General features: G+C 37.3%; 1 protein-coding gene across 3 annotated transcripts in view; it reads left to right on the plus strand.

Annotated features, from left to right (window-relative positions):
• Positions 1-27,345, plus strand: part of DMXL2 (Dmx like 2) — a 46,983-nt gene that overhangs the window by 10,757 nt on the left and 8,881 nt on the right. For all 3 annotated transcript variants that reach the window (XR_013775861.1, XM_079317995.1, XM_079317996.1), the window contains exons 5-32: positions 561-717; positions 1,096-1,162; positions 1,941-2,119; positions 2,433-2,616; positions 3,695-3,869; positions 4,637-4,870; positions 4,987-5,264; positions 5,443-6,139; positions 7,781-7,902; positions 8,954-9,043; positions 10,375-10,492; positions 11,236-11,355; positions 11,822-12,049; positions 12,599-14,278; positions 14,566-14,676; positions 15,359-15,528; positions 16,094-16,191; positions 16,347-16,512; positions 17,417-17,681; positions 18,361-19,448; positions 20,530-20,721; positions 21,427-21,503; positions 21,759-21,889; positions 22,539-22,787; positions 24,983-25,164; positions 25,489-25,619; positions 26,101-26,186; positions 26,423-26,624. Coding sequence is in view for 2 of the 3 variants with exons in the window: in XM_079317995.1 (XP_079174121.1) it covers positions 561-717; positions 1,096-1,162; positions 1,941-2,119; positions 2,433-2,616; positions 3,695-3,869; positions 4,637-4,870; positions 4,987-5,264; positions 5,443-6,139; positions 7,781-7,902; positions 8,954-9,043; positions 10,375-10,492; positions 11,236-11,355; positions 11,822-12,049; positions 12,599-14,278; positions 14,566-14,676; positions 15,359-15,528; positions 16,094-16,191; positions 16,347-16,512; positions 17,417-17,681; positions 18,361-19,448; positions 20,530-20,721; positions 21,427-21,503; positions 21,759-21,889; positions 22,539-22,787; positions 24,983-25,164; positions 25,489-25,619; positions 26,101-26,186; positions 26,423-26,624 (7,477 nt within the window). In the remaining variant the exon portion in view is untranslated. The remainder of the gene's footprint in view (positions 1-560; positions 718-1,095; positions 1,163-1,940; positions 2,120-2,432; positions 2,617-3,694; positions 3,870-4,636; positions 4,871-4,986; positions 5,265-5,442; positions 6,140-7,780; positions 7,903-8,953; positions 9,044-10,374; positions 10,493-11,235; positions 11,356-11,821; positions 12,050-12,598; positions 14,279-14,565; positions 14,677-15,358; positions 15,529-16,093; positions 16,192-16,346; positions 16,513-17,416; positions 17,682-18,360; positions 19,449-20,529; positions 20,722-21,426; positions 21,504-21,758; positions 21,890-22,538; positions 22,788-24,982; positions 25,165-25,488; positions 25,620-26,100; positions 26,187-26,422; positions 26,625-27,345) is intronic.

Genomic DNA, 27,345 nt, shown 5'->3' on the forward strand with positions numbered 1-27,345 from the left:
GTTAGAATGACTTGAACAAAAAATATTTTTAATGTATGAAGTGAGAGATTGAATATGCAGATTTTAAATTACCTCTTCTCAGGCAGTGTTTCATAAAATGTGAAGCTACAGCTAACATTTGTTAAGATGCTGTGCCAAGTGCTTGAGTCTCTTATATAAGATCTGAGTTTGGGAATCACAGTGTTGAATTATCACTAATAATCATTTAAATAGAATTTCAGCACACCTGAAGTACCTAGATATGGATATTTATAAGATGTCTGTTTATTGAGATGTGAATAGCTATTAAGCATCTGCAACGCTTATTGGTAAATGCAATTCCATGATTCAAAGTTACAAAAAAAACCTCGGTGTTCTTTCTTAAAGAATACTATATATTCAAAATGTTTGAATAAAGTCAGCTGTGTGACATGATGGAATACCCTATCATATTTAAGATGAACTAAAGTTTAGCTTTCAATCTGTTCTGGATAATTCACAACAAAATATGATGAGAGGCCTAATCTTTCAACATACCTTCATCATCCTGGTTCTATAACTTTGGTATCACTCCCTTTCAGGTAACAGGTTATTGACAGCAACAGATTTTTTGCAATTGTGGGCCCCTCCATCTGATGATATTTTAGAGGAAGATGAAGATGATGATGCCAGCAATCAGATCAAGGATGATAAAGTGCTCCCGGTTCTAAATGACTGGAAATGTGTCTGGCAGTGCAAGTGAGATAATTTTTGTTTTAAGACAAATTGTAATGCTACCTCACCTATATTTTAAAATGTGCTTTTAAATACCCTAAAATTCAAACAACATAAGTTATTTCAAATAGAATATTAAAAATCATCTCTCCTGTTGGATCTAACCTAGGCTTGTTTAAACCAATTTTTTGAGCTGTCTTTTCAATAAAGTATGGAAATACTTTTTTGATCCTGCTATTCCAAAAGTATGCTTAATGAAACAACTATAAAATACTTAATCTAATTTTTACTTAATTTAATATTAAATTTAAATAATGAACAGTAACATTGAATCAACTGAATATCTATGGAATAATATTTTAGAATAAATAGGCCTACTTAACTTGCTCTTGTGTTCTCTAGGACTGCAACATCAGTACATTTAATGTCATGGTCTCCTGATGGTGAATATTTTGCAACAGCTGGGAAGGTAAGGACAAAAAAGAATAATTAAGTTTTTGCAGTATTTTTCATTTGTTTGACAAAAGTAAGTAATATGAATAGTCCTGGACCATACATTCTATTTTAGTCTTAGCAAAGGTAAATTATGATAATGTGTAATGCTGTATTTTTGTGTAGTTCAATGAATTTCAACAAGAAATTGGATTTAGCTATGTACTCTTACTGAACAAATGAATGACAGTGATACAGGCTTGTGTGTTTCTATGTGTTTTATACATATGTATATATATATACGCATATATATATATATACACATTTGTAGGGGTTTTTTTAGATGTAGTATACCTAGATGAATTTTCAGATATACATAAGCAATTTTTTCTACTTCTGTTGAAAGTAATGAGATCATCATGATAGAACACATACACTTTTAAACTGGTATAATATGCACATGTGTAGATAAATTAGAGAAGTTTTTATTTAGTGAATTCTAGTTTCAGTTTTCAATTCTATTTCAGTTTGTAGTACTTTTTGTCAAATCACTATTCAAGCTAAACTTTCAATTAATAATTCTCTTTAATGTCAGCCTCTCATTTAAATTATTTCTTTTGGTTTACAAATCTCAATAGATAAGCTTTTATTGCTTGCACTTACTGTTAGTTAAATAGTGAAATTAACTTTAGTTCTAAGCCAAGTTTTCATTAACAGTACCAGAACATCAGTTTGCTTGTTGCTTGAGATTTTCTTTTTGTTACATTTTTAATCAGAGCTACCTAACCCCCTGGCTTTTTTACTGCTTTACCTAGGATGACTGCCTCTTAAAGGTTTGGTATCCTATGACTGGTTGGAAGTCATCTCTCCTGCCCCAAGAGAATGAAGAAAAGAAAAAGTGCCCCGAGGATGTGCAGTTTTCCTTTGTTTATTTGGCTCATCCCCGAGCAGTGACAGGATTTTCCTGGCGGAACATCAGCAAGTACATGCCCAGGTGTGAAATTGCATTTTTTCAAAAAGCAAGCAGGCCTTTGATCAAGTGTTTTTTAACATTCTGCTTAATGTTTTGCCATCAAGAGGGATTTCTCTTCTTATACCTTCAAGAAACAAAGCATACCAATATCTTCCCATAAACTTTTGTGTCGCCAAGTTTAATAATGATAGTCATGTTGTCCTTTAGTTAGGGGAGAAGCAGAAATTCAGATAAGACAGTAACTACTGAATTCCTGTACACTCCCCTAATTTCTGCTGTGTCTGTGTAGCTAATTGAGTTAGCCAGGCAGTGATTTTGCTGTCTCTGCCATCAGGGGGTTGGTCTGCAATGTGTTACTCACGTCATGCCTCGATGGCATCTGCCGGCTGTGGGCAGAGACGCTGCTACCCGAAGACACTCTCCTGGGGGAGCAGATCTGTGAAACCACCACTTCCAGCATCAGCAGCACCATCTCTCAGTCTGGAAAGCAAAAGGATGCTATACAACATGCACTAGAGGTACATGTAAATTGTCAAATTTTTATTTCACAATTCTTAAAACTTTAAGGATACAAAGCTTTAAGAAGAGACAATGTGGAGTAGTAGTAGTGATGGTTTCATTCTGATTGGGTCTGAAAGTCTGCAGTTAGAAAGACAATTAAAAGAGTAAATAAATTATTTTAATTTTTAGTTACTTCAGTTGATAATTTTGTTTCAGTGACACTCTTGTATTCTTAGCAAGACTATTAAGTTTACAGTAAGAGAAAAATTATCTGTTGAAGCAGCTGCTCCTGGTCAACCTTAACAATCACCTTTTTCCCATGAAAAAGTGCATACCAGAGATCATCTGCAGTCATAAATACCTGCGTGAGAATGTTTCAATTAAGCTGTGTGGGATGTGTGAGAGTGTCCAAGATAAAAGAGCACTATACATCTGTTCTGCCATTTAATTGTGTGATTGGTTAGTCTCCTATCACTGGCTGTATAGTTGATCCTTCTTGTACACAGAAGAAACAAATAAATACTATTAAATAATATTTTAAAAGTGTGTTTAATAAAGACAGTCCTCATAGGTGACAGGGTGGTGATCTGTTATCCTCACTCCTTACACTATCAATATAAAGCCAAGGAAAGATAAGAAAACAAAAAACTTACTTCTTAAATATCATGGCCATCAATAAATAGGGAGCTTGGGATCAATTACCCTTTGGGCTGTTAAATCAGTTGTGTGCTTTATATGCTCTCAGAAGTTTTTAGTCATACAAAAATAATTCATTATAAAATGGTATCACAAAAGTTGTTGCTTTTAGATTGTTTTAATCTTGTTCATGAATGTTGTGCAAAATCCTGTGTAATTTTGTGGTGGGGTTGAGTAGACATTAAAGGAACTTCTGGAAGACTGTTAGAAGAGCTTTACTTTTGGGTAGATTTGATGTATGGAAGTGTTATTAATCTGTGTTGAAATCTATTTAAAATAATCCTTTTGAAAATATTCTTAATTTCTTTGGTACAAAGAAGCTTTAGGCTTTATATAGGTGTAACTTTATCCCTTCCAGTGTTTTTGGTATTTATTAATTTATTTTTATAACTACAACAGACAATCCATCATTTGAAAAACATGAGGAAAGGACAAAGGAGATCTTCAGTTCTTGTTACCCACACGGATGTACGGCCAGATCAGCAGGGCACTCATGAAGTTCAGCGTCACATTTCCCATCAAGCAAATGCTCTTGGGCACTTCCACATAGCAGCAAGCATCAACCCTAAAACAGGTGAAATCCAACCATCTATTACACTGCAATAATGCATTTGCACAACATTAAAATAAAGGGAGCTGACATGCACATTCTTTGCTTTGCCTAATCAAATGGAGTAAACTTGTAGGAAGTCTGTTATTTGACATAGATTTTTTTAAGACAAATGAAGCTGAATTTATTCTGAATACCTTCAGCACCTTTATTAGCAAATTAAATCTTTGCAGATCAGAAGGCAAAAGAAGCATAAATTTCCATTCTGATTGGTGTTTGATTCTTGGGATTGGGAGGCTGTGGTATATGATGAATAGAGTAAATGCATGCTACAGAACAGAGTGATTGAAAAAGAGCTGGACCAGAGTCTTTTGGTGGGAAACCAGCTGCTTTTTATAGAATAATGCAGAATATTTTTAAAGAAGGAAAATATTAAACAGCAGTTACATGCTTTACCTAAAATCCATACACTAAAATCCACACTGCAACATATGAAACTGAGCAGTTAGAACCACTAAATACCATTTGCCATTAACATAAGAATAACTTTTCTTTTAAATTTATTCACCTTAAATATCTTTACTGTTTTCATTGCAATCTCAATGTAACTTTTTTGATCTTGCAGGCAAAAGTTATGTTATACCTAAGATAAGTGAAATGTGTGTGTGTACATACATATATGAACAAAAAGAAGAGTGGTTGATATATAGGTTAATATGTAGCTTTATATACTTTTATGTAGTTTAATAAGTAGCTTTTTTATTTTGTTTTTTTTTTTTTAATGTCCACAGATATTCCTTCAGTGTTGGCTGGAACTGCTTTTAATATAGAGGAAGGAAGTGGAGGCTTCGTTGTCCACTGGCTGAATAATAAAGAATTCCATTTTACATCCTCTATTGAAGTATTCATGCAGCATCTAAGGCAAATTTCGGAACAACAACTAGAACAAGATTTTGATATTGAAGCTGAAGAGGAAGAAGAAACAGAAGAAAAAGAGAAAGGCTTACATATGAAGCTAGATCATGGTTAGTTATCTGGTTACTTCTGATCAGCTAGTACTACTAGCAGATTAAAAAATACTGTGTTTTGAATGGAAACTGATAGGGAAATCTTTGTATAAAATGGCACATTTCTGTTGCAGATTTGTCCATAGACAGAGAATCAGAGACAGGGACTGGTACAGGCTCTTCAGAACATGAAGATGGAGAGAGAGAGGGAAGCCCCAAAACATCTCTGCTAGCAGGCCCACGGCTGCCTCTTCCGACAGTTTTGTTAGACCGGAAGATCGACCTGCTGCTAACGGAGTGGAACAGGAATCCAGATATGCTGTTTACTATCCATCCTGTTGATGGCACCTTTCTGGTCTGGCATGTGAAGTACTTAGATGAATACACTCCAGGCATCTTTCGACAAGTTCAGGTATGGTATGTTTGAAATGGTTTTAGTTTTGATGCTAGCAAATCTTGTCCTTTGCTTTAGGACTGAACATCAGTAGGAATTTCATTTTATGTACTTCCTGTAAAAGTAAACACTTATTCAGACTAAAGCTGAGTTCGTATATTCTAATTTTTTTCCTCTTTCTTTCTTTTTTTTTTAGGTTTCATTTTCTTCTAGGATTCCTGTTGCATTTCCATCTGGAGATGCTAGTTCCCTTAGCAAAAATATTATGATGTATGCCTGCCCTGTCTTTGTAAAAGACAGCAGCAGTGCTGCAAAGCAGAAAACAGTGGACTTTCCAGATAATACTCTAACAAATAAAGGACCAAGCTTTTCCCAGGACAGTGCAAATGTGAATATAATTTCTCCTGTGGTAATGATGATTTCCAAACATATAGATGGCTCTCTAAACCAGTGGGCAGTTACTTTTGCTGATAAATCAGCTTTCACTACAGTGCTAACTGTATCCCATAAGTTCAGGTACTGTGGACACCGCTTTCACCTCAATGACCTGGCCTGCCACTCTGTTCTACCATTGCTGCTGACATCTTCTCATCACAATGCTCTGTTAACTCCCGAGTCAGACACTTCCTGGGACTCTGACAGGATAAACAGGATGATGGATCCTTTTAAACATAAGAGAGGTTCTTCTAAGCAGCAACTTAAAAACGCAGCAACCCGTACATTCCATGACCCAAATGCAATCTACAGTGAGCTGATTCTGTGGCGAGTGGACCCCATAGGACCTTTGTCCTACACTGGAGGAGTGTCTGAGTTGGCTCGAATTAACTCTCTCCACACCTCTGCTTTCTCTAACGTAGCCTGGCTTCCAACACTAATTCCCAGCTATTGCCTTGGTGAGTATAACTGGCATGTTTCCATATGGAGTTAACACTTGAGTTGTAGAATTAATTTGTTAAAAGAAATTACTGGTTTATTTGGAGTATATTTGCATTAACTTTTCAAAAATTTCCTTTTACTATGCAAATTAAGCATTTTTGCTTCATTTGTGGCTAAGCTACTGCAAAACACTTGTGGTCTGAGTGTGTCTGCAGTCCCTGTGGACCAGCTGGCACTCGAGAACCCCTTTGTGTGAGTAAGCACTCCTTGCTCCCCAGAGAACAAGATGCTGCCTTTCCCCAGTGCTTCAGGCAGCTTCCTGGAGTGCTCTCTGCATTGATGTGGTTTGCCAAGTGCAGGTGTGCTGATGGTTTAGGGTGCTGGCCACGTGCAGCTGCAGGGGCAGTGGACAGATCTAGTGTTTGCACCACCTGAACATCAGAATTGTTGGAGAAGGTTTCCAGCCAAATTCAGCATTATCAAATGGCTTTAGCATGATGGCTAAAAACTGCTTAGGAGTTCCTGATACAATACTGAAATTCTTCAGACCACCAGTTGGAACCCAGGATATTTATAAATAGACTACATTAACTTTACAGAACTGCAGACAACACTTTTTCAGAGGTCAGACTGTACAACATCTGATGTGTGATACCTTTGGCCAATTCTTCATTTTTAATTTTTAATTTTAGGGCTTTCCATTGCAATTAATAAAACTACTTATGCAAATATTACTCTATCCATTCACACAGATACTTATTTTCTAATTATCACAAATATGCTGTTATAGTAGTTGTCATCTTTGTATACAGTATTAAAAACCATTTGTGCTGTGGGTGTAACAATAAATTTTATACTAATGCCAGGTTATAAATACATAATACATTTGATTTAAAATAAAGCAAATTAATTTTCACTGCTTACATAGTAACATTCTGGGCTGTCTGCATCCCACAAAGTGTTCTAAACACAAATGATGAGCTCCATTCTTGTAGTTTAGTGGAAAATATATTTTAGAAAATAATATGTCAAGCCTGTAGTATGTACTGTTGAGAAGCAAAAAAAAAAAAAAAAAACAACTCACAATTTTTCATATTTTATTCAGAACTGTAGACAGATCTATTCCTCCCTCTACTTTTATATCTGCACTTTCAACTGCAAGGCAGAAGGGAATATTCATAGGGGTGAATTTTATGCCAAGAATCTAGAGTCAATAAACAAGGAAGAAACTATGAATAGTTTCCCCTTAGGCTCCTACCCTGAGTTATCTGTGAAAGCTTTGGGAATCTGGAGGTGGCTCTTCCAAGCCCTGGAGGTGACAGTGAATCAAAAAACATCACCAGAGTGAGGAATGGCAGAGTTCACTTAGGTGTGCTGCAGACTGGGGCTTGTGTGACTAGTGCTCATACACATACATGAGTTCAGCTTAGATTGTTGACCTTTTTCAGGAGTTCAGTTACATTTGGGACCAGAAGGGGAATTATTTCAAAGTGCAAAATTGGTTTATCAATGCACACATTTGCTTATGTTTTTTTGCTTCAGTGCTTTATGAAAATTATGTTTGAAGCATGTTCATTTGCTGAGGATTGTAACAGACTACCAGATGCCATTGGCTGCCATTTCTTTTTCTTCATTAATTTTTTTGTCTCTTCTTTTAGGTACCTATTGCAACTCTGCTAGTGCTTGCTTTGTTGCATCAGATGGCAAAAACTTGAGGCTCTATCAAGCTGTTGTAGATGCACGAAAACTTCTGGATGAATTATCTGATCCTGAATCATCTGTAAGTTGTGTGTAGCAATGGTTTGGTTTGAAACTTAAAATACAACTAATGTAACTCACTTTTTTCCCTTTCCAGTAGTCTTCCTTTAGTTCTGTGTGATTTTTGTGCCATTCCATGTATATAGGTTCTTATGTATTGCATCTTGCATAGTTTCATGTTTTGTAGCTGTCTGTAAGTGTTAGCAGAAAAAATGCAGCTATTACTACTAAAAGTGTCTGCACTGAACCAAAATTTCCCATACAAGTTTCCTGTGCAAAGTGAGAAAAGGAAAAACAGGATTTCTTAGTTTGTCTTCTCATAAAAGGGATTCAAGAGCAAGAGGGAAGGTGAAACCAGAGGAGCAAGACTGAGCTGTATCCAGTTACATCTATATATGAGGAAGGGCAGAGATGGTGGGATATAAGAGAATCAGCCAGGGGTCATATTGGCTTTCTTTTTTTCCTATAACTAGTTTTTTCATTCTTTTTATCTTTCATTTCTGTGTCTTTAGGAAAAGTAGACTGACCTTGTACTGTTATTGTATAAAGAAACACATCTTTAATTTTTTCCCATTCTTCTGTTATTTTATAAACCATCCTGCAAGACAGGGCCTGTCAGTATTCAGATCAGTCTGAAGAATCTCTTCTAAGAGCAATAACTATGAACATTCCAGCAAAAATCAATAGAGCTTTCAGCTTATATATAAGCTGTACTGATGGTGTTTTCTACATGTTGTTACAAAACCTGAAGCTTGAAAAGAAGTGAAACAGTATATTATTTCTCATTGCACAGTTACAATATGTGGTGTTATGCAATCATAAATCTTTAAATTAGCAATATTTAGCTTCCATAAAAACTGATGTTTCATCCCCATGGAAGAGCTACTGACTCATAACAGTGCACATGCTTTGATAAACACATTATTCATGAGTGTCAAAGTGACAACTGCAGCAGCTCTGTTATGGTTTGTGCCCACAAGAAAAATTGAAGCATCAGTTTATCATAAGCAATGGCAATTTTCTTCTGTCCAAAGGAAAAATATACTAATTCTACTCATTTTTCTCTGTTTCAGAAACTTATTGGGGAGGTGTTTAATATTGTGAGCCAACAATCTACTGCTCGACCAGGATGTATCATTGAACTTGATGCAATAACTAACAAAGTAAATAAATGGCTGACTATTTAAGGGTATCACATAAGGGTGTTTAATAACATTGTTAAATAGCTAATTAATCTCTTGAAAAGGCATAAAAGACATGACATTTCTCTATGGTCAGAATGACTGCCTTGAATTTTTGTGAATATTCCTTGGGCATTTTATTAAGCCAGCTTTCTGTTAGTTGCTAAGAGCTCAAAGCTCATTTTTAGAGTAAAGCTATATTTTCTAAGCATAATTATTGAAGAAAACAAAACTTTACTAAAGAATTATTTCCAGGGTATCATAATTAAAATAAATAATTACAATCCCCTCAAACCCCAACAAAAATAACTTTTAAAAGCCCAAACCTAGAAATTAGATCTAACTATCCAAAATGTAAGAATGTAATAGCCAGGTATGACTTCAAGCTTTTTCTGATTGTATTGTAAAATAAATGTATTAATTAACATAGCTATACTTCTCAATCAATGAACATGTAGATTAATTAAGCCTTCTTCTTTGTCAGTTGTTTTGATGATATATGCTCCAGTGCTGTTTTCTGTTAGCAGCCTGTGAAAACAGTGAGTTTTATCAATTTTAATTAGAAAACTATGGGCTTTTGACATGTATAAATTAGTATTTCTCTATTGTCAATAAATTTCTGTGTCTTCTATGTATCAATAGCATAGAATCTTCAAATTTAAATTTAGATTTACAAAACATTTTCCTAGAATTTTAAAAATTAGTACATGGAATACCATCTTGTTTCTCTGGAAAAAAATGTGTTTTGCAGCATAACTTTGCCATCACTGTATTTTGAGAATATATTTTTCCTTACCAGCAAGGAAGGATTTCACCATGAGCAGCCTTCTCTGTAGTGACATAGAGTTACTGCAAAGGAATATGTTGCTGTCAGAAAAGACAGATGATAAGATATCTGAGAGAAGGAAAATCTGCAGTTTTTCCCTTTTTCAGATTTCCCAAACAATTCCCTGCAGACATGTCTTCCCATTGAAGTAGAATAAAAGTCTGAGACTTTTTGCTGCTGTTTTTTATTCAACACCAAAGAAATAAAAATGAATCAGATCCTAATTCAACTGTCAATAACTGCAGCAAAAGTGTTATTACAGAAGTTGTCTATCCTGGCAGACCTTGGTGAAATTATTTCAATATGAAAATGATGAGTTCTAGAACACACTGTACTTAACATGAAAGGAAAATATTTGGCTTTTCCGATGATAATTTTAATCTTTATAAAAGAATAAAAACTTTTATAAAAGTGTTTCTCATTGTAATTAGATTGCACAGACGAAATAATTGCATTAATACCGTATAACAATTGCTTAATGTTTCAGTGTGGCTCAAACACTCAATTGCTTCATGTCTTCCAAGAAGACTTCATTTTGGGATACAAACCACATAAGGAAGATGTGGAAGGGAAGGAAACTGAGGTATTTTTCCAGCCATCACAAGGTATAGCATAAACTATAACTAATATGAATTAAATTGGTACCAAAAATTTTTCTTCAGAAATACTAAAATCTAGCTAGCATGTGGTAATTTACTTTTCAATGAGAATCTGTAAAATTCAGTGAAATTGCTATTATGTATTGCTAATATGAATTCTTGCTAAATTGTGTTAAACAAAGACATTCTAATTGCTTAGAGTGAAGCAAGTTATATGACAAAGTACATTTTTCAAAGTGCTTATATTGCATATAAAACTGTGAACAGAACAGAAGCACATTTTCTGCATCAATAGGTAGTTGCAGGTGATGATGTCAATATATCTGACTTGCAAGTTAATACAATGGAAAGTCATTGGGGAGTTTGCTAATGGACTTAAAACTTCAAAAGAAAAAGGAAGAAAGCAGCAGGTAGAAGAGTCTTTATAATCTGTCAAAATAGTTCAAACTGAATGGGAAGACAAATATCTAATAAATTAAATTTAATACTCAGATTGTAAGTCAGTATCTATTTTGTAATTCTTCTGTTGTCATGAGCAATCAAAATGCCAAAGCATGCTACTAATGGTAATTTCAGTATTTTGTTTTATAATCTAATAATTTATTTCAAAGATGAAAATGAGATTTTTATTGTTAATAGTTTTTAGCAAATCTTTTGCTATGGAAAAATTATTTAGATTCAATGTAAATTTCATGACCCTATATGAATATATATGTTTATATATTATGTATATAACATGCAAATTACAGGGTATCGTCCACCACCCTTCTCAGAGAAGTTCTACCTGGTAGTAATTGAAAAAGATAGTAGTGGCTGTTCTGTTCTTCAAATGTGGCATCTTCATCTCAAATCTGTGCAGGCCTGTTTAGGTGAGTGAATGATTGTAATTTTCCTAGAGAGGGACATTTCTATCATATTACTTAAGATGAAACAAACATTGGTGGTTCATTATAAAACAAATTGTGTCACCTTTGCCAAACAAGCCGAAAAATCAAGAACCTTCAGAATAATTTATCAGTGTAATAGAAGCATAAAATTCCTTACAAACATTGGTTGCATTCTATACTAATGACAGTATAAAAATGTGCTGATGGGGTGAGTGATGTACTTAAGCAGTGGCTTCTTTATTTCAAACTATCTGTATTTCAGAGTGTTATGGATGTCTTAAGTGAATAGTCACAGCATGCAATAAAACTGACACAGCCTGCACACATCATATAATTATTTTGTGGGCAATTTGAGCTCTTGTAAAAACAAATTTATTTGATTATCAGATATTCACGCCTTGTCCTTCCAAACAATTTTTTAACACTGCTGGCATGTTTTTTTATATAGCAAAACCAACTGAAGCATCTTCAGCAGACAATAAGCTTAGTGTACCTGAGCAGAAGACTGTGGATTCTTCTCCAGATGTATCACCTGGCATAAGTCCCATACCACGATCTTCATCAATTGCTAACCTTCAGACTGCTAGTAAACTCATTCTGAGCTCCAGACTTGTGTACAGCCAACCCCTGGATCTTCCTGTTGGTGTGGAAGTAGTAAGAGCAACTCCTTCAGCAGGTAACTTGTACAATTTTTTTCTATACAGTTGATCCACTGATTTATCTACTAGTTTATAGAATTATATTTCCGCAGCCCGTAAGGTTCTGATTTACTGATACAGGAAACACAGGACTGAAAACGTGCTTTCAAATCATCATGCCTGTGTCATGTTACTCTTCTGTAAATGTATCAAATCCCCACAGGAAAGCTGTTCCTGAAAATTACTGCTCTAATAGTTGGAAATGTAACTTTTAGTCATATGACTATATGAGCCTAATCATAACTTCTTTAATCTCATCTGATTAAGGTTTTCTACTTTTCTCATTATTCTAGGAACCCTTCTCTGAATTAGTTCAGTTACAGTTTATCTTCTTTGAATAGTGACCAGAAATGCAGATGATAGTTAATGTTCAAGCTGCAAGGCTTTTACCAACTCTGATATTATTTGCCCAGTAACACCAGGTTGTAAAGTTCTCTAGCAGTAGGTAGACAGTGTTCTGTCTGCCTGAATCATATAGGCATTCTGCTATCAATTACTAAAAGTAAGTATGTTTGTTCTGATTTCAGGTCACTTGAGTTCCTCATCAATATACCCTGTCTGCCTCGCACCCTATTTGATAGTAACATCCTGTTCAGACAACAGGGTGAGGTTCTGGAGATGCACTGTAGAGACAGACCTGAACAGCAAAGCTGAAGAGAAGGAGATTTACCACTGGAGAAAATGGCCTTTAATGAATGATGAAGGGGAAGACAACAGCAGTACAGTGAGCATAGTAGGAAGGCCAGTTGCAGTTAGCTGTTCTTACACTGGACGTCTTGCAGTAGCATACAAACAACCCATACAGCATAATGGGTTTGTTTCCAAAGAATTTTCCATGCATGTCTGTATACTTGAATGTGAGTCTACTGGAGGATCAGAGTGGGTTTTGGAACAGACAATTCATCTGGATGATTTAGTTAAGGTTGGAAGTGTACTTGACTCAAGGGTCAGTGTGGATAGTAATTTATTTGTTTACAGTAAGTCAGATGCTTTTTTGAATAAAGACAAATACCTGGTGCCCAGTATCAAGCATTTGGTGCATTTGGACTGGGTTTCAAAAGAAGATGGTTCACATATACTGACAGTGGGAGTGGGTGCCAACATCTTCATGTACGGAAGGCTTTCGGGGATTGTGACAGATCAAAGCAGCAGCAAAGAGGGTGTGGCTGTCATCACCCTGCCACTAGGAGGGAGCATAAAGCAAGGTGTGAAGTCTAAGTGGGTGTTGCTGAGGTCCATTGATTTGGTTTCTTCCGTGGATGGCACTCCTTCCCTGCCTGTGTCTCTGTCCTGGGTGAGAGATGGAATACTGGTGGTGGGAATGGACTGTGAGATGCACGTTTATGCCCAGTGGAAACACACGGTCAAGTTCGGTAATGGAGAAGGCGACGCTTTCACTTCTGAAGACTCTGCAACCCAAGATCCATTCAAAACAAGCGCAGTAGTGAAGAAGACCAGTGTAATTGATGGGGCAGGTATTGTGGATGATGTTTTTGGCACTCCAACTGTAATTCAGGATGGGGGTCTCTTTGAAGCTGCTCATGTTCTTTCACCTACACTACCCCAGTATCATCCAACCCAGTTACTGGAACTGATGGACCTGGGAAAAGTTCGCCGAGCCAAAGCCATTCTGTCACATTTAGTTAAATGCATTGCAGGAGAAGTTGCAATAGTCAAAGACACGGAAGCTGGAGAAGGGACTGGTCCTAAACGCCATCTTTCCCGCACCATCAGCGTGAGTGGCAGTACTGCCAAGGATACCATTACTGCTGGGAAAGATGGTACCCGAGACTACACAGAGATAGACTCCATTCCCCCACTGCCCCTCTATGCACTGCTTGCTGCAGATCAGGATGCCACTTATGTTGCTGAAGAAACTTCTAAAATACCTCAGGGCTCTGAAGAACATGCCAAGAAAAAAACAGAGGATCAGTACTCGGATCTTTTCCAGATTCAACCTGTTACAACCGAAGACTTTATAGACTTTGAGCCTGAAAAAAGGGAGAGTAAATCCAAAGTTATTAATCTGTCACAGTATGGGCCAACTTACTTTGGCCGAGAACACGCCAGTGTCCTTTCAAGCCACCTGATGCACTCAAGCCTGCCAGGCCTCACTCGACTGGAGCAGATGTTCCTTGTAGCTTTGGCAGACACTGTGGCCACGACAAGCACTGAACTAGATGAGAACAGAGATAAGAATTACTCAGGTTAGTAACTGGCATATTATTGAATTAACATTCTTGTTCTCAGCAGAGGTAAACTTAGTCCTTGGGTATTTTGGGATAACAGTTGAAAGCTAGCATCATGTATTCGGGTTAGATACAGTAGGACAGAAAACCAGATGTATCTACTTGTAGTTCATACATAATAAATAACTTATAGTTCACATTCTCAGCAGCCTTAGAAACATACATTCCTCACACTCTGTTATGATAACTTGTATATATGTCTACTGCAATCATCTGATGTTCAAAAGTGATTTTCTATGGCACAGGAAGAGATACCCTGGATGAATGTGGCCTCCGGTACCTGCTGGCCATGCGCTTGCACACCTGCCTGCTGACATCCCTGCCTCCCCTCTACAGGGTCCAGCTGCTGCACCAAGGTAACCCTCACAGGGCCTGCTTATCTTGATTTATGTCATGGTTATATTATCTGTCTGTTGATTCTCTATTTCATTATGGCTGTTATCTTGCAAAGGCTTGGTGTAGGTTTCCCTACGTGCAGGAAAAGTATAGCTCTAGAGTAGAAGATTCTGGCTTATCCAGTTTGAGGCATAAATAAATTCCCCAACCAGATAAAACACAGATTGTATATGTAATTTGTTGTTTCTGCTGGAAGAATTGAGACATTTCCTTACATAAGCATGGCTTTATCTTAAAGAATATTTTATTATTTTCATCACAGCAGGTTTTTGGGTTTCTTTGCTCAATCTCACTAAATGCTGTTGTGAAATACTGAAAAGAAAAGAAGTTACCATCTAAAGAGGAGAGAGAAAGGTTTCTGGCCCAAAATGTGTCTGCTTCTGTGATAACAGAATATTTTTCCTTCAATCCTGCAACATACAATTCTCGTATATTTTTTAATGAATGGGGTACTGGAAAGTGATGAAAGAAGTACAGGTGAGAGAAGGTCCCTAAAATGCAAAAAGCTGTTCCTTTAACAGCTCTACTCCTTTTGAGGGAGTCAGTGTATCTCAGATGTACCCAGTTCTTGGGTTGGAGACCCCACTTTGCATCCATGACATATTCCATTTGCTTATTGTATTGGTCTATGTCATTGTTTAGGCCTGTCAACTTGCCATTTTGCATGGGCTTTCCATTCTGAGGCTGAGGAGGAGTTGATCAATATGATTCCTGCAATCCAGAAGGGAGACCCACAGTGGTCTGACCTGAGAGCTATGGGCATTGGTTGGTGGGTCAGGAATATCAACACCCTCCGAAGGTGCATCGAGAAGGTACTTTTCCCTGGTTACACATTCTAGCTCCATGCTACTAGATGTGCTTATTGTACTGAATTTTCAAATCATCTAATGTAAAAATACATTTTAAATGTTACAGTTTAATCAAAGAATCCAGGAGAAAAACCATTATCCTAGTACTTCAAATCAAATCCAATTACATTAGAGTCCTTTATAAAACCCAGTGTTCATTCAAGGAATGCTGTTACTGGCTTGAGTATTTTTAAGTAATGGATTGCCAAAGGAATTTCACCTAATGGTACAACTTACTGTAACAATTTTAAAGAAAATACCTTTATTTGCACATTGCTAATGTCCCACTGTGCTTGAAAGGGGTTGCTATCTACAATAATGCTGTTTTTCTGACTCTTAAAAGGATTTACAGTGTAAATCTCTGTTACATAGGAATAAAACATTCTCACAGAAATTACTTTTCTGCTTTGTAGAGATAATACAGTCTACCTGGCCATCTTCTGTGACAAAGAACACAGGTTATTTAGAAAAAAGGAAAAAAAGCAGCTTTTATATTTTCATTGATAACAGTAGGCTTTGTTCACCACAGGTTGCAAAAGCTTCATTCCAGAGGAACAATGATGCCTTAGATGCTGCACTTTTTTACCTTGCCATGAAGAAAAAGGCAGTGGTGTGGGGTCTGTTTAGGTGAGTTCTGCTAACTTGAAGTTTGATTAAATCTTAATTGAACCAGGAATGCAAAGCAGAACTCATTCAAGAGTAGTTTATTTCAAGTAATGTTCAAGTTATAGTATGCTAAGGTGCATAATAAACAGCTCTATACATTGCATTTCTTTATACAGGTCCCAGCATGATGAAAAGATGACTGCCTTTTTCAGCCACAACTTCAATGAAGACCGATGGCGTAAAGCTGCTTTAAAAAATGCTTTTGCTTTGTTGGGAAAACAACGTTTTGAGCAGTCAGCTGCATTTTTCTTGCTAGCAGGTTCACTAAAAGATGCTATAGAGGTATCTGCTTTTGAGAAATTATGTCAGTTTCTAATTATACCTATGTACTGCATCCTTACAAGCTGTTCTCTGATGAAATTTTCACAAACTGTGGCAGCACAAATGAGATGGTATGTCACACAGGACCCCCTTGTGCCCTGCAGACATACCATTTACCTCCACACTACTGTGAAAAGCAGCTGGGAAGCTGGTTTGAAGACCAGAATAGTTGTTCAGCCTCAGTGGAAGCCCTCTTGGGAGTACCAGCTGTGACCCTTCTGGAAAAACTGTGTTTGAACTGCAGTTAAGTTGTAGCACTCTGTTCAGCCCCCAGCTATTCTGCATGACCTATTGGTGCAACGTTACAAAAAAAAGATGTCAAGAGTTCTCTTCTGAAGCAGTTCTGAGATCTCTCTTTAGTGGAGCTATGACACTGCTTGCCCTGAGAGAGGTGGGAGCTGTGGAAAGGATCATAAGCTAAGCAGTATCTCTCAGGAGAGGATGGGAGTTAGAGAACATTTAGAATACCTGCCTATTTTGTTTATATTCACTTGAGAATGCATTTTCCTCAGAGATGTCATTCTGCATGAGGTGGTGTGAAAAATATTTCACCAGTGATGTAATAGCATGAAAGTTGGAGGGTGCAATTATTCTACTACATAGAATAAAAATAGGCATCTTTATCTTCCATCATATTAATTTTTAATGCTATGTACTGCTGTGCATATTAAAATCCCTAAAATACAGAAAAGTACACCTCTTTCCAAACAGAAGAAAATATTACTCAGATTTATATGACGTGCCACATTTTTACCTGAAGATTAATTTATACTTCATAAGAGGAGAAAAAAAAAATCTGTTCTGTAAACATACATTGCTATTCACTTCATTTTATAGAATTCCTTTTCCCCATTGCTTATCATAGGTGTGCCTTGAGAAGATGGAAGACATCCAGTTGGCCATGGTCATTGCTCGTTTGTATGAATCAGAGTTTGAAACCTCTGTCACATACACCTCCATTCTCTATGAAAAGATTTTGGGCTGCCAGAAGGATGGAACTGGATTCAGCTGTACTAAATTGCATTCTGATCCATTTCTGAGAAGCATTGCATACTGGATAATGAAAGATTACACACGAGCACTGGATACATTGTTGGAGCAAACACCCAAAGATGATGATGAAAACCCAGGTAAGGGAAAAATATTAGTCTGATAGGGTAGAATTATTAAGAAAAAGAAGGCTGGGAGAAGTGCTTTAAAACAGTATAAATATCTGTTGTGAATTCTTTCCAAGGGTTTTCTTCAACCCTCTAACAACAAACTTAGTTCCTGCTGTCAGCTAAGTTCAGGAGAGCTCTTTTTGTTTGGCACTTCCATCCAATACTTCTCTAGTAATGAATGCTGGTTGGCATTTTTTCCAAATGACTTAAATTCTTACTCTTACTTCTGAAAATTAGCACTATTGTAGCAGGATTTCATATCCCATCTCTTCAAGATTAATGTTAAGTGACAGGTGGCTACATAGATTTCATATTCCCTATAGGAATTTTCTTGGGGAAATCTCTACCTGGATGATCATCTCAGCTGCCTTTTAGCTTAGCTGAGTGCAAGGCAAATGTAAATGTAAGGCAAATGTAAATGTAACTGCAAGGCAAATGATAGAATTTGTATCTTTCTACTCATCCAGCTCATATCTTTATTCTTTTTGTGGGCACTAAGTAATTATTTCATTTTATTTTGGTAACTAGACCCAAAATTGTCTTTGTGTGTGTGTTTTGATAAATCTATAATGTAGGAAATCACTGCGAAACAGAATACTACCATCTAAAAGGCATTTTCAATAGATGTCATATATGTTTAATTCCTCAGTTATTGTCAAATCCTGCAATCCTGTGGTGTTCAGTTTTTACAACTATCTTCGGACCCACCCTTTGCTCATCCGAAGATACTTCAGCTCACCAGAAGGAACTCTGGCCACCTTAGGTCTAAAAACTGAGAAAAGCTTTGTTGATAAAATTAATCTTATAGAAAGAAAATTATTCTTCACTACTGCAAATGCTCATTTTAAAGTGGGCTGCCCTGTCCTAGCACTTGAAGTTCTTTCCAAAATTCCAAAAATAAGAAAAAAGTCTACTGTAGCTGAAGAAAAAGATTCATCTAGCCCTTCAATCCAGGCTGATGTTTCAGATTCCAAAGCCCTACAGGATGGTGCTGGAAGTGGTGATATAGACTGGTCAAAACCCATTTCAGCTTCCTTTGCTTTGGAGAGCACTGTTGAATCTTCAGCACAATTTGACTGGAGTCAACCAGCAGTAAAATTTGATGATGAGCCCCTTACTCTTGACTGGGGTGAAGACAAAAATGGGTCAGATGAGGAAGACAAGGATGTTGGGATAATGATGAAAAAGTCTGATTCCAAGAGTGAAGATGAGAAGACCTCAGATACCAGCGTGGCTCAAACACCACATGGGGAGGTTTCTGAGGCAGGAGACACTGAGGTTGATGTTATTGCTGAGCAACTGAAGTTCAGAGCCTGTTTGAAAATCCTCATGACTGAACTGAGGACTTTGGCCACAGGTTATGAAGTGGATGGAGGAAAGCTGAGATTTCAGCTGTACAACTGGCTGGAAAAAGAGATTGCTGCTATGCATGAAATATGCAACCACGATGCAGGGGACAAAGACTACTATAAAACATACACCAAAGTGAATGGGGATCTGCTGGACCCCGAAGACATCGTGGACAAGCCGGACATTGGCTCGTACGAGCGGCACCAGATCGAAAGGCGCAGGCTGCAGGCCAAGCGGGAGCACGCCGAGAGGCGCAAGTGGTGGCTGCAGAAGAACCAGGCTCTTCTCAGAGTTTTCCTCAGTTATTGTAGTCTTCACGGGGCACAAGGTGGAGGTTTGGCATCTGTGAGGATGGAGCTGAAGTTCTTGCTGCAGGAGTCGCAGCAGGTAAAGAAAATTCGGCTCTTTTCTGCTGATGAATGTGAACAGTTCCAGACTGTCAGTTATGTCAAATGCATGACTTTGTGCTGCTGCTGATTTCTGCAAGTCTAATGGTCATTATAATTTTAATGTTATTGGAGAAAGAACTTGCTATTTAAGTGTGCTGCTTTTCTCAATTCAGATGATTTGGTTCTGAGGAATCTGCTATGTGGCACTGAGGATCAGGCTACTTAGGATTATGGAATCTAAATGTTGCTGTTTTATATTGTAGCTGCAGTGTCGTATGTGTTACTGTGACATAATTTTGGTCACAATTTCTAGGTATCTATATAATAAATTGAATTCACAGTAACTGAAATAAAAACAAAATTATATTTTTTGCTATCTGCTAGACCTCTGCAGGTCATGCAAAGGAGCTACAAAGAATGGTGTCTTAGCTTCAAGGCACAAAATACAAAGTAGGACAGAGTACTACTCTCTTTACTCTGCTATGGCATTTTCTATATTTCATACAAAAAGACATATTTTACAGCAAATGCTAATTACTGCACTGAGCTACAGCAGATAATCTGATACTGGGCAAGTCTTTTAACATGCTCTGGTCCTAGATTTCTCCTGTTTCAAATAGGGGCAAAATACAGCTGTTTTGGTGGTAGTTGGCTTAGAATGTACCTTAAAGAATTTTTTTAAGTTCTGTTTGTTTCCCCTTGAGAAACTCAGATGAGTACAAATTCTGGCTTTGTTACTAAACTCAGACCAGTGACTATTATATCAACTTGTGCTACTGCAAGTACATTTTTAGTTAGTATTTCTTAACAGACAATCTCCACTCTTCCTAATAAACTACCTGAAAACATTTTTCCTGCATGAAATTAAAATGGGTTCCAGCAAAACTGGCTATCAGGTCTTAACCTTGTTATTATAGTAAATAATAACCCGCTTTTGAAAGTAAAATCTTGTCTGTACTGAGTAGACAGGAGTGGAGGAGAATGAATAATCTTGTAAATATATTTAAGATGTAAAATTATTTCTATTTTTTATTTTTTTCAAAGCAATGATTTTAAATACAATCTTTTCTTTTAAACAGGAAACTACTGTAAAGCAACTTCAGTCTCCACTGCCACTACCCACAACACTACCACTGCTTTCTGCAAGCATAGCATCCACAAAAACTGTGATAGCTAATCCTGTGCTCTACTTAAACAACCACATCCATGATATACTTTACACTATTGTGCAGATGAAATCTCCACCACATCCTAATATTGAAGATGTCAAGGTAATTCATAGCTTTAATCTAAGGCCTAATGCTTGATGAAATAGAAAGATAGGGACAGACAGGAATGAGCAAAGGGTGAGTTTAAGAAATGCTTTTTTAACAGTTAAATAGTACAATTTTCTTCATACTGTGGATTTCATTGAGCTTTCCAATAAATCCTTGCATTTCCTCTTTTTAAGAGTTGAACTGTTTTTGTTGCATTGTGAGGCAGAACCAGTTGCTTTGTTACTCCTGGAGACTATGGAATTTTTAAGCATATAACTGAGGTAAAAAAAGAGATCTTAGATAAAACTATTATATCATGACTACACACACTTTTTGTATTTTATGTATATTGAGTAATTATTACTACATTGAACTGCACTGTTATATAACTTCCAGGTACCATTCCACCAAATCCATTGTCATAACAGGACATGCTTAATCACTGCTTCAGTATGCTCATTTACTGTTGCTGTTCTGTATTAGAATCAAGTTAATTATCTTGACATAATATTAGAAGGTGTTGACTGCCATCAAGTTATCTTGAACAAACAGTTCTAAGCACTGTATTGTAAACCTAAAGTAACATTCACTTATTATTTCTTGCTCTTGATTTAAAGCTAGGACAGTCCTGCAGAATGCATTTTCAATACCCTTAGAAAGAAATTAATTTCACTCACCTTTTGTATAAAACATATAGCTTATTGGTTCTCTTTATTTTAGGTGTACACACTTCATTCTTTAGCAGCTTCACTTTCTGCATCCATTTATCAAGCACTATGTGACAGCCACAGCTACAGGTAAAGAGGGGAGTTTTCATACAGTCCTACATTTGCAGTATACTTTGTTCATCCTGAATGGAAATTCTTCCTGCATGTGACTTAAAAAGGGGTTAAATGTTTGTGTATGGGTAAAGATGCTTGTACACATTAAACATCGCTAACTTTGATATGCCTGATCAAGCATTCAGGTTTCTCAATAAACTAGGAAAATGTGATGTCACACTCACTTGGGACACTCACTTTCTCATCAGAAAAAAATTTATTTGTATATAGCAGTCAAACAGAAGCAAATCAGTTTACTGGGATGGTTTATCAAGGACTGCTTCTGAGTGATCGACGCAGACTGAGGACAGAAAGCATTGAGGAGCACGCAACTCCAAACTCATCTCCTGCTCAGTGGCCTGGTGAGACTAAAATAAGGTTACTTTTAGTTCCACTGGACCAGCTCCATGTGGCAGAATTATTTCACTGTCCTGTATGAGGGATGAGATAGTAGATAATCAATGACAGATGTTTCTAACTTAGTTCTCAAAATAGTAATAGCCTTTCACTTTTTCATGTATCAGAATAAATAAAAATAAACTTTGTACATGGCAAACATCTTGCTTGAAGAAGAGACTGTGATCTTTAGGATAAACTTAATGACAAATTGTCACCCCAAAATGTTTTTCTCCAGTCTGCCTAACTCCCTAGCAGTGATACCTCTATTGTCTCTACACTACTGTCCTGCATGTGTGCTGTACTTGGTGTAGCTATGAAAGCAGCTAATTCTGATGTGTGAGCATAAACTGTGGAGATGGTGCAGGGATTTCATAGGCATGCTGAACTGCCCATAGTATTTGCAGAGAAGTGCAGTGCAAAAGTCCCAGACCCAAGAAGGCTTTGCATAGTCTAGATCTTTGTGATCATAAGAAAACTGTTAATAGTATATTTCATCTGAATAAAGGCATCATGTGGCTACTAGTGTTTGCCATGAAGTGCAGAGGTAAAACATTTTCTTTTTGTCCATTTATCCTCCTACTCATTTAATACCAGAACCCTTCCTCTTTGCAGGTGTGAGTTCACTCATCAACCTGTTGAGCTCAGCTCAGGATGAAGACCAGCCAAAGCTGAACATCCTGCTGTGTGAGGCTGTTGTAGCCGTGTACCTGAGCCTGCTGATCCACGCGCTGGCCACCAACTCGTGCAACGAGCTGTTCCGGCTGGCGGCGCACCCGCTCAACGGCCGCATGTGGGCGGCTGTGTTCGGCGGCGGCGCCCGGCTGCTGGTCAAACCGCGCCGCCAGCCCGACAGCGTCCCAGGTACTGGCCCCTCTGGGCTGTCTCCTTGGCACTGAGATCACCCCACAGGGACATGAGGCGGTTCAAACCCTGGTTCTCTCTGAAGCAGCCACAGAGAGATTGCTGGAGACGGTTTTCTCTTGTTCCGAGGATTGTTTATTGTTTCATATCTCAGGGACTTTTTGCCTGGCCAGCAGGGTCTGCTCAGCCTGGCATCCATGGTGGAATCTGCCTGGTGAAAGCAGGGCTGATCTTATATAGTTTGTACTACGTGCTAAATGTTTACAAAATTTTCCCAATACAGTACAATTTTATTAAATGGTCAAGCCCTGACTCCATCCAATCCAAGAGTGCCAACGTGTCACCCAACATGGATGACATGGAGAAGAAGGAGGAAAAGGTGTCCACCCCCCAAATTCTCCATCTTGGCCATGTGTCTCCTATCATAAACATTGAAAAAAACCTATTTATCTACATTCTAAAGGTCTAATTTACACTTTACTAATTTTGGTAGCTTGTTTTCATTCCCTCTGTGTTTGTGATCTTCCCCAGGGGTTAGAATTCAGCACCTGTGACACCAGGGTCTCACTCAGGAGTCTTTGAGACCCTCACCAGGGGGTTTTTGAGACCCCCAAGGAGGCCAGGGGTATGCCCTGGGCTCCCACAGGTATCTGCTCCCCAAGGGCTCACAGCCTGCATTTTATACCTCCTACTAACCTAGCAGGGGAGCCTGCCTTCCTTTTAAGGACCAAAGCAGAATTTAAGGAGCTACTGGCAAGAGAACAGTTACATTAACTAAGAAGCTGAAATAAATAATAGCATTGCCCTCTGTAATGGCATCCAGCACATTTTGAATTTGCCATAAAAACTGTATAGTTTAACTATTAACTGACAACATTTTAAAGGACTTTCAGCCATTATTTTTAGGGGAAAATAACCCAGGTGATATAAATCAGTGTTAATACCTAAGGACTTTTGTATGAGAGATGTGTGTTGTTATTTAATGACTGCAGTAACTAGGAAACAATATTTTTGAAATCAGTTTCTATTGCAAGGTAGGATTTCACCTAGCACAAGACCACAGAGAAGAAATACCAACTTCATCTGACAAAAAAACAGCTCATGCATATGTAAGCTCCAACTAAACCCAGGATTTTTGCAAAGACAGATGTGCAAGTGTTCATATGCATGAGGAAAAGGAAAAGTGGAGATTGAAGTCAGACTGTGATGACAAGGACAGATACAACCATTTGTGATAAACTTCACCTATACCAAAAATCATCACACAGACTTTTAAATCACCAGTGGGCTCAAAACTTATGCAAAAAATTAAACATTCCCTCTTCAGAATATAAAATCAAACAGTAATAAGACATTGCACCATTATCACTGTGCACAACAGATACTTGTCTTTCATGGAATAAGTTAAATTCATTTAGGGCAGTTATTTTGATAAGATCATAGTATGAGTAACTACTGTAAGTCATGTTCATTTGAGTTGTATTCTGTTTTCCTTTAACCTTCAAGCTGCTACAGCTTCTGATGTTTCAGAGGATGGTAACGAAGGTTTGTAAAGACTTGCAGTGTAGATGAGTGTTGGTAGTGGCTTTTTTTGACAAACAGAGTAGTTTTTAAATACCTAGCTCCCTTGTAATAAAGTAAGTGTGATCTTCAATGTTGTCTTGCCAATAACACTTTGAAAAATAAATTCCACAGTAGTATTTTGGTTACTATTAAGGCATTTTAAATCATAACACTTTAAAGTAGACTTCAGTTGTCAAAAAGCCTGTTTTTCTATTCAAATTTTCTTCACTACCCTGAGAATTCCTTAGTTTGTATTTGAGTAACTGCTAATTGTGCAACATACTGTTTAGTGATATTTTACATATTACTTTATTTCTCAACAAAGTTCCTGAGTTTCTTTATTTCTTTATTGAGAAATTTTTCAGGTAAAAGACTTTTTAAAAGCTCCATTTCCTAAGAACTTAATCCAGTATGTAAATGTAAAGTAAAATGCATTTTTTATAATATATCCAAAATTTAATTTATCATAATGAAACTTATTTATGATTACACTTACTTTATGTAGGCTGGCTTTAATTCTAAATCAGTAGAAATTAGTACCAAAAACAGTGGTGTTAGTTGCTTCAGTTATAAAATACAGATATTTTAAAGATATAATACTAATGTCAGCTTTTTTAATTACCTGAATTCAGCCCCTCCTCTTCCATCAGAAGAAATGGACAAACACCGCCGTCGGTTTAACATGAGAATGCTGGTGCCAGGCAGACCAGTAAAGGACAGCAATGTGCCACCACCTGTACCTGCAGAAAGACCCTCTTACAAAGAGAAGTTTATTCCTCCAGAACTCAGCATGTGGGACTATTTTATGGCAAAGGTAATTGAAAATTCCATTCAGTTTTAAAGGATAAAAATAAAGTGAAAATTTTGAGCACTCTTAGTAGTAAGATGAAGAATATTATCCTCACAATAAAAGATAAAGAGCCCAAATAAAGTCTAGATAAAGTCTATTACTTCACTTTGAAAACATGCCTCTTGTCAATAACAGTGATTAACACTTTTCCCCATTGCTAATTGCTTATATTTTTAGGACATTGACTTACAGATTAAATTGCTGTCATTTAAACTCTGTCAGAGTCGTAAGTGAAGTCAGAGAAGAGATGAGAATATTGTTTTTATTGTTTTTTACTTTGCATTGCAGCCCTTTCTCCCTTTGTCAGACAGTGGTGTTATATATGATTCTGATGAAAGCATTCACAGTGATGAGGAAGAGGACGACGCTTTCCTCTCCGATGTGCAGATCCAGGAACACACAGATGCCAATTCTTACAGGTCAGCAGAAATTGTCACTATTTTAGAATAATTGTCATATTTTAAAACGTCCAAGTTTTAAAAATGTACAGATCTTCTACACCATCCAACGTAAGTAAAGCAATTTTAGTGCTGTGGACATATTTGTCTATGGCAGTGGGGTTACAGAAATCACACATTCTCGTCACAATAACAGTTCCCCATTTACTTGCCAGAAAAAAGGGATTAGGAAGTTAAAAATTTTGTGGTTGCAGTTTTTTGGGGAGGGGAAAACAACTGAGAAGCACTCATTTTCATTTTTAAAACTCAACATAAGGTGCCACAATGCCAACTCTAGAATAATGGTTTAGACTGCTGATTCAAGCATGTAGTTTTGAATGAGGTGCAGGTTGAATAGAACCTTTCTGTGTTTTTCTAACCTGTGTATTTGATTGAAAAGAAAAATGCCCTGTAGATAACTTAATGTTTTTTTAACACAACTAAATCTATTCTTTTCATACAGTTGGGCTCTTCTACATCTGACAATGGTAAAATTAGTTCTGCACAACATTAAGAACTTCTTCCCCATTGCTGGTCTGGAATTCACCGGTATGCTAAATCCTGCTTTACATTTTATTTTTCTGTATACGTGGCTTTCTGTCAGATTTCACATTTTAATTTGAATTTTAAAATTCAAATAATTAAATGCTTTATTTATTACAATTGTCAACATGTACATTTCCTTTTCAGATTTTTTTTTGGATGGTTAATTTTATGGGGGTTTTATACTCACTGTAACTTAATTTCTTTTCTCTGAGCCTTGCTTCATTAATATTTCTGTTTAGACCTGCCTGTAACATCTCCATTGGGCATTGCTGTAATAAAAAATTTAGAACACTGGGAGCAAATCCTTCAAGACAGAATGGACCAGTTTGAAGGCCCACCTCCAAACTACATCAATACTTACCCCAGTGACCTTGGTGCAGGGGCAGGACCAGCTATTCTCCGCAATAAAGCAATGATAGAACCTGAAAACACACCATTCAAGTAAGTGTTTTTTCCCTAACAAAAGCACATTCTTCAATCACAGGAACTCTAAAGAGCATTTCCTCATGTTAAACAGCTGAACAAAGGTTGTCTAGCTCTTAGGTCTAGTAGGCAATGAAACAGAAACTATTTTCCCACATCCCTTTGTATATTTTTATGCAGCTGCTTGTCTACTGCAGCAGCCATCATTCACTCTGCTGCACCTTTCACAGCTGCAACAAAAAAGGGAAATGAAGAAAAAGCAGAGGTTGTAGGAATTGAGGACAGTGGCTGCTGCTGGGAACACCCTATTCAAGCTATTTTACTATTCCTTCAGTAGCAGTTGTCTCTCACCCTATCCCAGCCATAGAAGAGTTATATAATACATGCAGATGTCTGGGGGAGGAGAAGTTGTACTAAGGTCCTTTTAAGGCTAATCTTCCTGTGTTTATATAGTGTCATGCCTGGAGGTGTCTGTAAATGCAGATAGTGAACTGTGTTTTCAACTCAAAAATAGCTTGTTTTTCTCAACATATTAAACTACAACTAAGTCAAAGGGTGCAAAGTGAGCCAGCAGTGCCCTGGCAGCCAGGAGGACCAAGCGTGTCTTGGGGGGCACCAGACTCAGAATGGCCTCCTGGGCAAGGTGAGGGATTGTCCTGCTCTGCTCTGGGGTGGCCTCACCTCCAGTGCTGAGGCAGTTTTGGTGCCACAACATAAAAAGGATATCAGACTATTGGAG

Source organism: Erithacus rubecula (assembly GCF_903797595.1).
Source record: "Erithacus rubecula genome assembly, chromosome: 14".
Taxonomy (NCBI): Eukaryota; Metazoa; Chordata; class Aves; order Passeriformes; family Muscicapidae; genus Erithacus; species Erithacus rubecula.